The sequence below is a fragment of the Vitis vinifera genome, chromosome 6 (genome assembly GCF_030704535.1).
Source record: "Vitis vinifera cultivar Pinot Noir 40024 chromosome 6, ASM3070453v1".
In the NCBI taxonomy this organism is placed as follows: Eukaryota; Viridiplantae; Streptophyta; class Magnoliopsida; order Vitales; family Vitaceae; genus Vitis; species Vitis vinifera.
Genome location: NC_081810.1, coordinates 20,796,613 through 20,811,773, shown reverse-complemented (window position 1 = coordinate 20,811,773; position 15,161 = coordinate 20,796,613). Strand labels below are relative to the sequence as shown.

The following is a 15,161-nucleotide window of genomic DNA, read 5'->3' as shown; positions in this document are numbered from 1 at the left end:
AGATAATAATTTAATTAATTTTAATATTTTTGTTTTTCAGCTAAGTAACCTCTTATCCCCTATGTTTTCCTTTCATAACTATTTTATTCAAAAATTTAGAACTAGATTAAATACTTCATTTAGACTCTTTTAGGTTTTATCTAAATTCATCTAGATTCAAAGAAATAATTAATCTGACTTCAAAGTAATAGAGTTATTTCTACATATTAATAAATTATAATGTAAACAAATATAATAAAGACAAAGTAATATGATTAAATACATAAACTCAAATCCTACACACTAATATACATTACTTATGTGCATCTTACATGCAACATACATGACACCCAATAGTTATAAAAAGAATATGTATTAATAAAATTATATTCTATTTTTTCCACTAACATTTTAATTTTCAATAGAAGAGAGATTTATTAATGGAATAATATCATATTATTGAAAATGATATAATTTTTTCAAATATATTACATAATTTGAAAATTATACATTGCCTTTTGTTATTTTATTTTATCACATTTTTTTATTTAAAATCATACTAAAGAAAAAATGATATTTGAAAATAATTAAAATAATAATTTTTTTTGTCTATACCTTTCTTGAGCATGGTCATCTATTAAGTTCACAATGACACAAAAGTCACATGGGTTTGCATTTAGTTAAAATTAAGATCATTAAGGTACATTTAAGTAATGAAAAACACGTAGCCTATTTTATTCCATAAACACCCTATTTTATTTTATTTATTCTATTTGACATAGCTTATTAATATCAATTCACCTTATAAAATATTTATAATTAATAAATTATGTAATTAAATGTGTCATACCAATTTATTTATTTTTCAAAACAACTAAAAGATTTTCTCTGAAAATATTCTTTTTCAAACACAGTTTTTGGTTGTCAAATTGTTTTTTGTGGAAGTTTAAAATTTTTTAAAAAGTAATACCAATAATATAAAATTTTCATTAAATATATGGAAGTTTGATATCTTACATGTGAAAATATTAAATATCATTTTTCTAATCTTAATATTAAACTATATTTTTATTTATTAAAAGCTATATATTTTAATAAAATTAATCCAAATTTCTCATATGTAAATCAAAGAGGACCTTTTATAAACCAAATTTTATTGGGTTTCCAACATCGATGTTGTATAGGTGGGGAAAATTTAGAGTTGATTTCATTCATATCCCTTTAAGATTTTGGTTATATACGTCTAAATTTCATCCATTCGAGATGTTATCTAATACGTCTTTTATCATGAAAATAATAAAAGAGACATTTGATGAAATTTCAAACATTAAGTATATTTAGTCAAAATGAAAATGAATGAAACAAACCTTGTAAATTTATTTGAATTTCAACAGAGGACCTTCATGGGAGCCACAAATTACCACCATGAGGATTCTTCGACCATCACATCCACTCCCATGCATATGCTTTGGGTTATTAATTCCTGGCCATGACTGGTAAGAAGAGGTGATTGTTATCAGTGAAAAGAACCATCCATTTTGGATAACTTTCCTACCATCTGAATCTTTTTTATACCTATTAGGTTACATGCCAAAATCCTTTACAAACTTGTTTGGGAGGAGTGAAAGAGAAAGACACAAAACCATGCCACTGTCGGCCGCTTGGCAACCTGGGTAGGGCCTGGGAAGCTATGACCTCATCTTGGAGACTACTCATCTATAAGAATTTGATCAAACTGATGTTGTGATTGTCCTCTCCTTCCTCCTATTTCTCTGAATGGCCGGCTCCCTCTCCCCAGGTGTACAGTTTCAGTTGCTCACATCAAGTTTTGTAGTTATCCATTCCCATTCTATACAACTTCAGGTACTTGTCCTCTTTCCCAAACCTCCCGCACTACACGTTAATTTGCAACGTGCTCACGAGTCATCTTTGCAATAGACTACTCTACTATCACATTATGATCAGTAGACATGTTCTAATTAATTAGGTAATTAGATTCCCAAGGAAAGGGAAGACTAGCTCCCTTTCCTTTGACTCCGAAGGAATGGATACTTACCGGGGAATTGAGACAATTTTTAATTAAGGCCATTGTTGTCTAGTCATGTAGGTGAAAGAGGCAAGTCTTGGCCAATATTAATTAACTAAAAAAGGAAAAAAAAAAAAACACACCCATGAAAGAGACTCGCTTTCATATGGCCTTTTCCTGGTCAACTCAAATTCTGAGCTCTACATAAAACCGCCCCGAGTCTTCTCCCTCTGCAACTCAAAGCTCACAACAATGGCGTCCACCCATCAAAACCCCCATGCCATCCTCGTAGCCTACCCTCTCCAAGGCCACGTAATCCCCGCCGTCCATCTGGCCATCAACCTCGCCTCCAGAGGCTTCACCATCACCTTCGTTAACACCCTCTCCATCCACCAACAAACCTCCAGAGCCCAAGGCGCCGGAAGCGATGACATCTTCTCCGGATCTCGGGAGGCGGGTCTGGACATTCGGTACACGACGGTTTCCGATGGGCTTCCGGTGGGGTTCGACAGGTCGCTGAACCACGACCAGTTCATGGCGGCGTTGTTGCATGTGTTATCGGCGCACGTGGAGGAGTTGGTGGAGAGGGTGGTGGCGGAGGCGGCGCCGCCTGTGAGCTGCTTGATCGCTGATACGTTCTTCGTGTGGCCGTCGGCGTTGGCGAAGAAGTTCGGGCTTTTGTATGTTTCATTTTGGACGGAGCCTGCTTTGGTTTTTACACTGTATTATCATATGGATCTTCTCAGAAAACATGGTCACTTCGATTGCAGTGGTAAGATTCAAATCACGCTTTTTATTATCAATTCGTGCTTATTTTTAGTCTGGCAGAACTAAATAAGATTCAAATTTTATGATCAGAAACTCGTAAGGACGTGATAGATTACATACCAGGGGTTGAAGCAATCCATCCAAGGGACATGACTTCCTATCTTCAAGCCACTGATACATCTACGGTTTGTCACCAGATAATCTCCACCGCCTTCCAGGATGCCAAGGGCGCCGATTTTGTTCTATGCAACACAGTGGAGGAGCTTGAGCTTCATACCATATCAGCACTCCAGGCCAAGAAGAAACTCTACGCTGTAGGGCCAATATTTCCACCTGGGTTCACCAAGAGCATTGTGGCCACCAGCCTGTGGGCAGAGTCTGACTGCACCCATTGGCTGGATGCTAAGCCTAAAGGCTCGGTTTTGTATGTTTCATTTGGCAGCTACGCTCATATTAGTAAGAGGGACCTGATGGAGATTGCTAATGGTCTCATGCTCAGCAAAATCAACTTTGTTTGGGTGCTTAGGCCTGATATTGTGAGTTCTGATGATCCTGATCTCCTCCCTAATGAACTAAAGGAGGAGGTTCGCGGCCGTTCTATCATCATACCCTGGTGCTGTCAAATTGCAGTGTTGGCGCATCCGGCGGTTGGTGGGTTCCTCACCCACTGTGGTTGGAACTCGATTCTGGAAAGCATCTGGTGCAAAGTTCCCCTGCTGTGCTTCCCTCTTTTGACTGATCAATTCACTAATAGAAAGCTGGTAGTGGATGACTGGAAGGTCGGGATTAATATAAGCGACGGGGAGTCAATCGCTAGGGGGGAGGTTTCCGAGAAAATCAACCATCTGATGGGGGGAAAATCAGGAGATGAGCTTTGGGAAAGGATGGATGCAGTGAAGCAGACTCTGGAAAATGCATTGAAACCTGATGGATCATCCGAGAAAAATATGAATCGATTCAAGGATGATCTGAAGGTTAGGATCCAAGAAAAATGAGGCAGCATCAATCCAAAAATGCTAGTAAGGGTCTACCAATCACAAGTTGTTAGGAAGTGTTCCCAAATTAGTATAGATTTTTTTGTAAAGAATATTATTAGAATATTTCTAATATATTATTATAATATTTTCTTATATAATAAATAAGGTTATTATAAATATTTCTATAAATATTATAGGTCATGAAAGGAAAAAGTTATGAAATGAAAATGAACTCATACGAGGTGGATAGATATGTGAGAAAGAATGGGAGGTAGATAGCTCATGAGATGTTTCGGAAACCCAATGGATATATTTGGTTTTATTCTTTGTGATATTCTCTATTGTATAGTAGAATCATTCTCTCTCATCCATGGACGTAAGCATGATTGATCAAACCATATTAAAACCTTGTATATCATATATGTGATTATTTTATCTTTGTGTTCTTAAATTAACATTCTTGTATCAAAACTTTCGTTGGCATAACACAAGTCAGATAATTAATGAGTCACTATCTACTTATCACTGTAAGACCCCTTCAATGTTTTATTCTAAAGGAACATAAGTAACATCATGGATGTTGAAGGAACGTATTGGTGTCACTTCATTGCCACCCCACTAGTGATGCAGAATAATAGGGCATCTTTTGGATTTCCATATCATTTGGAATGCAAAGCTATGAATAATGTCAAAACTAGAACGGGTCAAGTCTGTTTTTTTTCCACAGTTTTTTGGTTTTTTGCTAGGCTAAACCTGGGCCCGGGATGGAAAGATGTCGGGGACTTCGAGAAATTAACCAAACAGCCAGGATTAAACCCAGAAGAAGAATATAAGTTGAAAAGCCAAACAAAACTGATAGTACTTTATCCATTCATCTTGCATCGTTGGTGTTCTGATTACACTGGAAAAATCGACATGCGGATACATTTTTTCTTACACGAAAACGCAGCAACACAAACACAAGAATACGATACCCAACCGCCATAAGAAACAAGACCAGTAAATTCCCCCATTTGGAATTACTGTTGGGAGAGATGTCGTATGCACTACGGAGAGCCTGATACCCAGATATGCTCCTTACCTGCCCCACTGCAAATGATGTTCCAATGTACTCATTCTCCAAGAGCCCCTGATATACAAAAACAGTTCACAGGTCTAAGGATCCATTCAACAAGCAGGAAGGAATAAGGTTCACTAACATGTAGTTAAAAGCACTCCAAAAAAACTGTTTCCTGCCAAAAATTCAGGAGTTCAGATTTGAATTATATGGAAGTTCATGACAAATGGTGCTTTCAAAATCTTGGAGCAGATGGGAACGAAAACCCGACACTGCAGATGGGAGTATAAAATAGAATAACATTAAAGATAGACTTGCCTGAATTGCATAGGTGTGGAAAGCAATATAGGATAACGGATAAGTCCAAACAGGTCCAGGCAGTGCACTCCGAAGTCTGAAGTAGCCTGCTGAAAGCATCATTAACACCTGAAAGGCCAAAGATGTTCATGGTTAAAGGAAGAGCTAGGTAACAAACTTTGGCAGAATATCGACAATAGTCAATTATTGCCACCTAATATTAGCAATAATTAATCAGAAAACCAGCAGAATATCAATAATAATCAATTATTGCCACCTATCAGCAATAATTGATCAGATAACTAATTCATAGTCCCTTCACATTAAAAATTGAATTGTTTTATTTATATTGGACCCTGATGTCATTGACCACTACAAATGTCGGCATGCTAGATAAATAACAGAAAAATAGAATTTCGGCCTTGAAACTTGACTCAGCCTACATCAAAACTAATAAACCCTTTTTTCTTAGAGGAAGATAGAGAGAAGAATATCAGTCATCATGGAATAGTAAATAATTGTAGAGCAGTTCCTACAGATAATAAACAAACAATTATGGGTGTGTTTGAGTTGCACCTATGATCAGAAATTAAACAAGAAAAATGCCAACTTCAAAGAAGTTGAGCAGCAAGTGGAACTAACATGTATGCAAACCAGTGTCAAGATGCTCCAGAAAGCGTCTTGCCAAATAGAAGCAACAACCAGCGTTAGCCCTTCATTCACTAACAGGCATGTGAAGAAATTCAGCACAAAGTACATCAACAAGCTGAATTCATCACGAAGCCCAATAAGAAAATAGAAGATAAGACTTGAAGAAACGGAGATGAGAAACAGGAATGGAATGCTGGCGAGGAGCTGTCCAAGCAGAAAAACCAATGCTCCTGAATGCTGGTTTGATTCTTCACAGGCATATATCTGTAAAACAGTAAAGTGATTGTAGATGAGAAAGATGCACCTGAGAATAACAATTACTGTTACTCTTCACAAGAAAAGCCCGACAGTTCAACCTTGGTACAATTTAAGCACATCATTCATTGTCCATAATCCTCTAACATGTTGCCTCTTTCATCTATGGACAGCAGTCCTCAGGACTTCACAAACTATGAGAATTATATTGAGGTGCTTTATGTTATTAAGGATAGTTCTATTTATTTCTTCAGGAAACCAAGGGCATTGAGAAACAATAGCAATTTCAGATCATGGGAGGTTCACTGAATTGAATGTAGAAGATATAGTGAGTTTATTAGCAAATTACAACCTGCTGTAACAGTTTATGCTTATGATGAAAAAAAAATGCCAAACCTTGCCAACCAAAGCTACACTGAGGCAATATTGATACATTGCCACAAAGCATATATAAACAAATTCTCTTGTTAAAAGATGTAAACAGACTACCATAAATAAGATGAAGAAGACATGAAATAAGTGATGAATACATCTGGAGCTCAATGAATAATTAGCATAGTTTGGCAAACACAAAATCTATACTTGCCCAACCCCAGTTTCGAGCACAAGCCATAAGAAAAATAGTCATCTTTACCATTCAGTACACTGACACATTAGCTTAAAGATTGTATGAAGAAATAGCTTTGGCAAAGAAACTTAAACCTAAGGGAGTCACGAACCAGTAAAGCATGCACATTGCTAATTTAGCCACAATTTTTACATTGTGTTTTATTATCAAGTAAATAAATAATTTAATTACATGCTTCCTTAGAGCCATTGTTTATGCATGTGTATGATATTATCATCATCTCCACTCAATAACAAATTAACAAAGCTCTCTCAAATTTTATCAAATGTTTGACTATTCAGAAAGGGTACCAAAATAACCAATTTTTTGAGAGAATTATACCACATTACAACAGCTAATTTGAATCAACTGTATTACCAGAAACATACATAATTGGGTAATGTATGAGTTGCTAACTATGTTGCAAAAATTAACCAAATTTGAATGTTATTATTGCTCAATGAAGTTTGCATCAAAACATTGGAATTAAAGAATACCTTGATTTCTTTCAAATGTGCAGGTACGCCAGCAATGCTTAGAAGTGAAGTAAATGATACAAATACAAATATGGCTGCAACCCTAGTCTGCAATTCCAGAGGTGGTGAAAAAGAAAATGAATCATTAATCAGACTAGTCAACAGCATAATACATATAAATGAACATAATATGCAAAAAGAATATCATTTGCAAAAGGCTAGGTTGAATAAGCATTTATATTTAGTTTCATCTGCAACTCCACCATATTTAGAGGCATGATTGAACAATAGAATTCATGAACAGATTGGGCAAGAATTTCCCTCTTGCAGAGAATGCATCTTACATCCATCCAGTTTAGGGCAAGTATATTGGAACCAAGAGCTCATTGTTGGCTGACTGGCCCCATAAATGGTATCCATAGGAACAGACTAATGAGTAAAGCTTTATGATATCTTAATTCAATAGTTGGCATATTTCTAATATTGCACCAGTTTTGAAACAGGCTGTCAAAAAAATATACGTCCTGAATACTTTAATCTTACTGCTAGAAATATACCTGAGAAACAACCCATTAGCAAATTATTTCAGATTAATCTAGCAAAATAAAAATGAAATGAGAGCAGACAGCCATGAAAAAGCAAAAACTACTGAACTTGGTGACAGCCAATTAAGTGTTGATACATGTCAGCTAAAAATGTGAGGAAAAGATAACAGTAACAGTGTATACACCTATCACCAAACCTATATTTCATGCAAGATTCAAACAGATATAGTAGAACACCACTTGGTTCAAGAGATAATTTTCCAAAATTGTCCATGGGACTGCATAAAGAAACTGTAGATTAACTTCCAAGAATCCAAAAATACATTAAACACAAAATTTGTGTCAAACTGGCAACAAAAAAATGAACTCTAGAAGAAACATCAAGAAGAATGACTTCTAACAGCTTACACAACGATTTGTAATAACTTATTTGAGGTACACATACTTTGAAACAACCTTTTTTGGCCTTCTTTGCAATAACTAATAACATACAGCGTTAGATTGAGAGATGACTAATCTTCCCCATTAAAAGCATGGATAACTTTGTAAAAAAGTGAGTGCAGTGATTGAATATGGTAATAATTTAAAACTAAAATAATGGAAAATATACAACCACCCTCATTTCCTAGGTCTTTTTTTGAGAAGGAAAAAGGGTGGAGGTGAAAATAATATCCGGGAGATTGTACTTGTAATACCACTGTACTAGCAACAGCAATACAACAACATGATAATCATGATGCACCCATCCTCACATAAATACATCATGAGCAAGGTGTTTGTTGGTATCAGGCGGGGTCAAATTAAGAAAATGATAACTGTGTTTATTCAAACATGACTATGTTTGATTTACATGTGCACACAACAAGTACATTCCCTTCATGCTTAAACTTTTTGTAATGATATCTATCAAAAAATAAAAAAACTTTTTGTAATGACAGAAGTTTCAAATTTACGACTCACCACAACAGATGACAGAGAATGCCCCAAGCCGGAAAATACTGTACCAACACAAAGTGTAAAAAGCATGCAAAGAACAAGCCGAAGCCAGAAGTATTTCCACTCCCTTGACATGATTAATAATGATCTCCATGTTAAAACTGCAATTCGCGTAGCACTGCTAGCCTTCCCCTTGCTTTTGAGAAGTGGCCCTTCCTGTTGCAGTAAATGCATGTAATAAGTGAATCAGGCAAAGACAACAGAAGCTAAATACAAACATTAAAAACCTTTCTTTTAATGCCATCATGCAGGCAGAAGCACTTTTGCTATATTCAGGGTTTAAGATAAGAAACCACTCAACCAGAAAATGAAGGTCATGAGGAATGGATTAAATGTAGTGTGAGAAGTTAGAGAAGTTTACTTATGTTGATATAATTAAACATTTGAAACTACAAAGTAAGTTCAGACTGCTAGAAAATGCCTACTACTTCACCAAAAATCTTGATAGGCACATCTAAATTCAATTCTTTGTGGCTTAATTTGACTCAGTGCAAAATAATTCCAGCATCTGGAAAGGGTGGACCTGTGACAGACTAAACCTTCAGCATAGGATTTGCATCCATCCTTAACAAAAATTTCTCAAACTACTTCTCCTCATAAGATAAGCTTTAAGCCAAATAGCATAAAAATCTTTAATGCTGCATGTGATTGCCCTTGTTGCTTTTCTTCTTCATTAATTTCTCTTTGCCTTAAGTTTTGGCATTTGTCATAACAGCCTGTATGCCTAACTGAATGTGCGTGTGTGTACAGCATATGCTTGACATAATGACACAATCACAAGTCCCAAGCTTGCCTGTATATGATGTCACCAATGGGAACTTGACATGCATCTGTGCCCTTTAGAAAATCTAGATGATCCCATAATTGTTGCCAAAAATAAGCTCAAATCAAACATCACAGGTGTTGACCTAAACATTCTATTGTCAGATTTCAGCAGCACTATAATACATCCTACTACATAATAGTAATCTGGACATAAAGACACCAGATCAACAATTCTAAAGCATAGATTCCACTATGGTTGGCATGTGAACAATCAAAGAGAGAAAAACATCCAAGCTCAAAGGAAGAATTAAAATTACGCGCAACACACACCACAATAACAAACATAGCCAAGCCTGTGCATGTTATACAGGACCAGAACTAAATTAGTAATGATCATACCTTGTCAGTGAGTTTGATAATCATACTTTCAACTGCTGCAGCATCCACTGATGATTTGTAAGTTGCTTCAAGAGTACGTATTGCAACAGCTGTGTCCATATTCACTGATGAAAAATCCCCATGGTCATCCTGTCAAAAAGTTCCATCCTACGTACAATCAATGTATTCCAGAACACAAGAGAAAAGCATTCTACTAAAATTGATTGTGTGATATATGGTTTTAGACCCCATAAGTGCACATGTATAAAAGTAAATAATATAGAAAAGCAAGTCCCAAAGAAAAACCAAAACCACCCAAAAAAAAAACAGAAAAAGAAATCTGAGCACCCGTTTAATCTCAAATTTACTATCAAACCAAGTACCTGCCAATTTTTGCACATTGCAATGATCCTGTCAAAATCCGTATTTATTGCACGTAGAAAGTGATCTGAAGGGCTTTGCATAATTGGGCAAGGAAATCCAGCATTGGAGAAGTGCTGCAAAACAAAAGGTGTGTTAGTTTAATGACCACCCATAATATGCCATTTAGTTGCAAAGGAGACCGAAAAGAAAACAAAAATTTGGAATCTTTCCTGTGCAATGGAATGAAGCATGTTGAAAAAATTAGTTTCTTATCAAAAGTAAAATATATCAGTAGTTGTAATAAGTAAAATAAAATGTATTACTCATACTTTTTGCAAGAATAATGACAACATTAACTCATTAACATAAAAGAACAATGATAATAACAGCTACTATAAAAAATAATAACCAAAATATTAGTTCACTGATTCTGGGATTAAAATCCTTTCATGAAAAGTCAAAATAAGGTAGGGAAAATGATTCATTTCCACATAACTGCTTACCTGCAAACAGGCTAATGTTTCTCCAAAAAAAAGGGTATTCCCATTTGAAAGCAGACAAATCCGGTCAAAAAGGCCAAATACTTCTGTGCTACTTTGATAAATGGTAAAAATCAGAGTGCAGCCTGTGCTTGCAAGCTTCTTCAATGTAACCATCATCAAAAGCGCTGAGACACTAGAGAAAATAAGAATGCAAACTTTAGACCAGGCAATAAGGTAACTTCCTTCAAAGAGAAAGACACATGCACAAATCAGCCAGACAAATCAACAGTCGATCAAATCAGTATTAAAGAAATAAAAAATTTATTAAAAAAATAAAAAGGCAAGACAATCAGACCATTGATTCTGTTGGATCCCTCTCAAAAAATTCTGAAAAGCACAACTTTTGGGACAAATCCCAAAATCAGAATCATTGTGAGCTTCAAGTCTCTATCCAAACATTATTTGTATTGTTTTTCCTTTATTCATTCCTCTTATACAATGTTTAAGCCTCCTTGAAGCCAAATTACTTCTAAAATGTGCACACATGAAATATCATAATGAAACAATAAGGTCCATTGCTTGGTGCAGTGGTGCGTTCTTCAGATACAAAGCATGAAAGCATTGATTTAAGTCCGCATTAGAGGTCCATTATCACTTTCCTGTTCAGAAATCAAGTAATGAACCTTGCAATAGTTAATGGCTTTGCCATCACAATGACCAAACCTACTGTCTTGTTTTGTTTCTCTCTCTTTTATTTTTGAGGTGGGGAATATATTTTCCTTTACAATCAGCCAAATTATTTCTAAGGTTTAATTCACTATATTCAACCACCCCTACTAGTTGACTCACACCTAAACCATACAAGGGAGACAAGGTTGACTCACACCTAAACAGTATACATGAAGATACTGTTCCAATTGCTGCATGCTCACTAAAATTCAACTATGTAGTAGGCAGAGCAGTCTTGAAATTCTACCAAAGATCTCAAGGGATGCAAGTAAAAAATTTCTGTAGGGCCCTTCATAATGTAAATTGGGGTAAGAAGGTTAAAAGAAAACCTATCAAGATGATAAAGAGGCTCATCTATGAATAAGATATGAGGCCTCATCACAAGCTCCCTGGCAATGCTCACACGCCTTCTCTCACCACTAGGAAGGCCCTTCATATAACAATGGCCACCTATCAGTTTGTTTGCATAATCACCCAAAGACATCGCATGGATGGAATCCTCTACCACACTCTTCTTCTGACAGAAGAAACCAGGAAGCTGAAGCAGTGCTGAGTAATACAGAAACTCTCGGACAGTGAGTGATCCAATCAGTGTGGTTTCTCTCTCAACAAATCCCTGTGAGTGGAAAACAAATCAAAGTTAGCTTTACACAGAAAACAATAATAAAATTTAGTCAAATGTATTGTATTGCAACCTTGATTTTGCATCCATACCAAATTTCCCCACCAAAAAGCTATACTTTTGTGATGGTACAACACATAAGATGAATATAGAAGTTTTCTCAACAATGAAAGAATAAATTTATCTGGCTCAAAGACTGAAACTCTAGAGTTGGGAAGAAAGGGATGTGAAAAATAAACTTCTAAGAACTTAGAAAAGCACCACATAAAATAAAAGCCCAGGTGGGACCAGTGGAATGGACACATTGGTTGTACAGTGTCATATTTACAGGGAAGGCAAAAAAGGACAACAGGTAAAATTAGAGTCTGTCTCAAATAAATTGTATCACAAACGCGAAGGTTATACACTCAGGTGTTTAATGTTTGATAGATGTTGAATAGTATATGCACACTTATTCATTCTAACCAAATAAAAAATATGCACATTAATTCACCTGGAATACTATAAAAAATGATGATTAATGATTAAGCACAGTGTAATCACCGTCAATGTACAGATTTTAATGAACATAGTGACAAAAAAATCTGTAAATTTCCACAATTTATATGGCCATGCTTTTTAACATTAGATGTTCAACTTGTAAGAAAAGTAACAAATTGGACTCACCCATGTATCATTCTGATATAAAAAATCAGAATATATACACATTTTCACAAGTATTTAAATGAAAATTTTCTGTCGGAAAATGATGAAGGATATCAGAATTTATAAACAAATACAAAGAAATAAACGTAGACAAAGAAAAGAGAACAAAGTAAAATAAATTCAGTAAGCAACTGCACATACAACAAAAATATAACCAGAAACATAAAACCATTACACTTACACATACTAATGTAATTGCAGAAAGAAGGAGAAATGAAATGTCTTTTCATCTTTCAGATATTACACCTTTAAACATCAGGGATGCCTTTTGTTATTTTTGGGATAAATATCTAAAAACTTTATTAATGCCATGATAAACATATATATCTTTATTTTCAATAGGAAAAGAATAAGGTCTAATCTCCATGAAGAACAGCTAGTGCAGGAAAATATAAATCTCATATGATAAAACAGTTAGTAATTTATCTGAAATGAATATACTTAAATAAATGGGTATAATTGGGAAAACATTAAAAACATGGCCAATAATGAAAATGAAACTTAAAACTAAACCAAAACAATAAAAATTTAGTGGAAAGTAAAATTACTAAGAACTTACATAGGACCCATATGGCAAGTGCCGTTTTGTCCCATTAACAAACACCTCACCATACATTTTGGCTGAGTTATGCAAGCGTCCTATAGAGGAAGAACAAACCATTTTAGCTTAACTCACAAAAGAGGAATGAAGACGACTTATTCAGTACTCAACTAGTATTGACAATCAAAAAATATTCTACAAACCTGCAAGAGCCCTCAATAATGTGGATTTCCCTGATTTGGCAGGACCCATGATTACTGTCATAGTCCCGGGCAATGTATAACCATTTGAACTCTTTACAACCTTATCAGAGTACTTCCTCTTCCCCTTTATTGTAACAGTCAAGTCCTTCCACACAATTGAAGCCCCCGCAATTTTCCTTGCAAAAATCGCACTCTCTGGTAAGGGTGGGGACGGCAATGACCCACTATTGAGCTTTGAGAGAGATGGGGAGGCCGGTGTTGCAATATGAATAGAGTCACCCCCTTCCTCCACCCTGACATCAATATCTGTGTCCTCCCATTCCGGTGAGTCCTCAAATGATATGGGTTGTCTGAGTGAACCAGGTTTTCGCAAGTAGAAAAAATTACTAGAGGGCACTCTGCTTGCAGGACTGCTGGCCGAAGAAGATGATGACCTATAATTATCTGATTGAGACTGTATTTCTTCCATTTAAATTGTCTCAAAATTTTCAATTATCAAATTGTATAGAACACCATCCTACAGGCCACAACCAAAAATAAGGCAGCCCAGACCGGATCACAACCCTTGTTACAAAGCCTATCAGGCAGGGATCGTGACCAAACCTGCATTCAAAAGTAACATATAAACACCCCACAGACAATAGTAAAATTCATAGAATAACACAATTTTCAGATTCCTGCAGTGCCTCACAGTAAAAATGCAATTTTTTAAGTCTTAAACCCCTGTTTGATGGCAGAAAACGAAGAAAAAGAAACAAAATTTGGAATCGTATACAAAATGTATTTCTAGTTACTAAGCTAAATGTTTGTAGCACTTCGATTGTAATACTATCCAGATAGTTGATACTTCTGCTTTCCTGATTCTCAACCCATAACACACTGAACCCACCCAACCCATAACTCAATACCTTTTTCCACCCTTTTCCTACGCTTTCTCAGCAAACAAACAGAGAATAAGAAACGAAAAATAACAGAAGTAGAATAAAGAACCCAATAATCAGAAGACCCAGAACCTTACATACACTAAAACCCCAATAAATTACATCAAAGGAAGCCGTAACTCTGCATTTCACACAGAACCCAGGTCAAATAAAAGATATAATACCACCAGAACCCATTAATCAAATACCAATATACTCCCTTTTCTGCTTGTTCTCAGCAAAAATAAGAAAATCTCAGAAGCTCAAATACACTCAAATCCCAAGAAATTGCATAAAAGGAAACAGCAACTCTACATTTCACACTGAACCCAAATCAAATAACGCTCAAACTAGAACATAACAAAACAGAATAATTGAAAGCTGAAACAGACCTGGATCTGAGTAAGGACAGGTAAGATAGAAAGCGAGACTGAGAGAGAGGGAAGAGAGAGAAGTGTGAAATGGAGAAGTGAGTGAGTGAGTGTTAAATGGATTTTTGACCCACTTTTTGCGGGTATTGGAATGCTTTGTCCTTTCCTTTGAATCTCTTTTCTTTATCTTTAATTTTTCTTTTTATTTACTAATATTAATTAATTTACTTCCATTCATTTTTTGATGGCAATCACTCACAGCTTCCCTGCCAACTCAGCATTTTCCACTTCTCTCTTCATGCTTTCACTTTTCTTTATGGTTCTCTCCATCTTTCTCTTTTATGTTCTAATGCTAAATTTTTTCTTTATTTTGAAAAAAAAAAAAATTCCCTACATTGTTTTTTCTTAGGAAAAATGATGACTAATGAACCTTTCATGATTTTTAATA

At 35.5% G+C, this 15,161-nt stretch overlaps 2 protein-coding genes across 3 annotated transcripts; one reads left to right on the top strand and one right to left on the bottom strand.

Annotated features, from left to right (window-relative positions):
* Positions 1-2,123: 2,123 nt before the first annotated feature.
* LOC100246636 (UDP-glycosyltransferase 86A1) lies at positions 2,124-3,873 on the top strand. Its single transcript, XM_003632214.4, has 2 exons — positions 2,124-2,777; positions 2,864-3,873. The coding sequence occupies exons 1-2, from the start codon at positions 2,258-2,260 to the stop codon at positions 3,766-3,768; spliced, it is 1,425 nt and encodes a 474-aa protein (XP_003632262.1). The 5' UTR covers positions 2,124-2,257; the 3' UTR covers positions 3,769-3,873.
* A 711-nt stretch (positions 3,874-4,584) lies between these two features.
* Positions 4,585-14,864, bottom strand: LOC100241317 (ABC transporter G family member 3). Of its 2 annotated transcripts, none has more exons than XM_002273756.4 (12): positions 14,735-14,864; positions 13,423-14,025; positions 13,238-13,317; positions 11,681-11,967; positions 10,644-10,815; positions 10,161-10,274; positions 9,799-9,927; positions 8,599-8,790; positions 7,115-7,201; positions 5,747-6,019; positions 5,126-5,233; positions 4,585-4,879 (listed from the first exon to the last, which is right to left on the bottom strand). In XM_002273756.4, the coding sequence occupies exons 2-12, from the start codon at positions 13,889-13,891 to the stop codon at positions 4,622-4,624; spliced, it is 2,169 nt and encodes a 722-aa protein (XP_002273792.1). In that variant the 5' UTR covers positions 13,892-14,025; positions 14,735-14,864; the 3' UTR covers positions 4,585-4,621. The 2 variants fall into 2 exon arrangements, with proteins under 2 accessions (XP_002273792.1, XP_010651805.1); XM_010653503.3 differs by lacking the exon at positions 14,735-14,864 and adding an exon at positions 14,441-14,683.
* Between the last annotated feature and the right edge of the window lie 297 nt (positions 14,865-15,161).

What these genes read in the sequence shown, in the direction of transcription:
- LOC100241317 (XM_002273756.4), bottom strand. Translation starts at nt 13,891, where the DNA reads ATGGAAGAAATACAGTCTCAATCAGATAATTATAGGTCATCATCTTCT. An exon ending in AAACATTAGCCTGTTTGCAG is followed by an intron (nt 10,275 to 10,643) that starts GTAAGCAGTTAT and finishes TTTGTTTTGCAG; the next exon opens with CACTTCTCCAATGCTGGATT. An exon ending in CAATGTGCAAAAATTGGCAG is followed by an intron (nt 9,928 to 10,160) that starts GTACTTGGTTTG and finishes ACTTTTTGACAG; the next exon opens with GATGACCATGGGGATTTTTC.
- LOC100246636 (XM_003632214.4), top strand. Translation starts at nt 2,258, where the DNA reads ATGGCGTCCACCCATCAAAACCCCCATGCCATCCTCGTAGCCTACCCT. An exon ending in TGGTCACTTCGATTGCAGTG is followed by an intron (nt 2,778 to 2,863) that starts GTAAGATTCAAA and finishes TTTTATGATCAG; the next exon opens with AAACTCGTAAGGACGTGATA.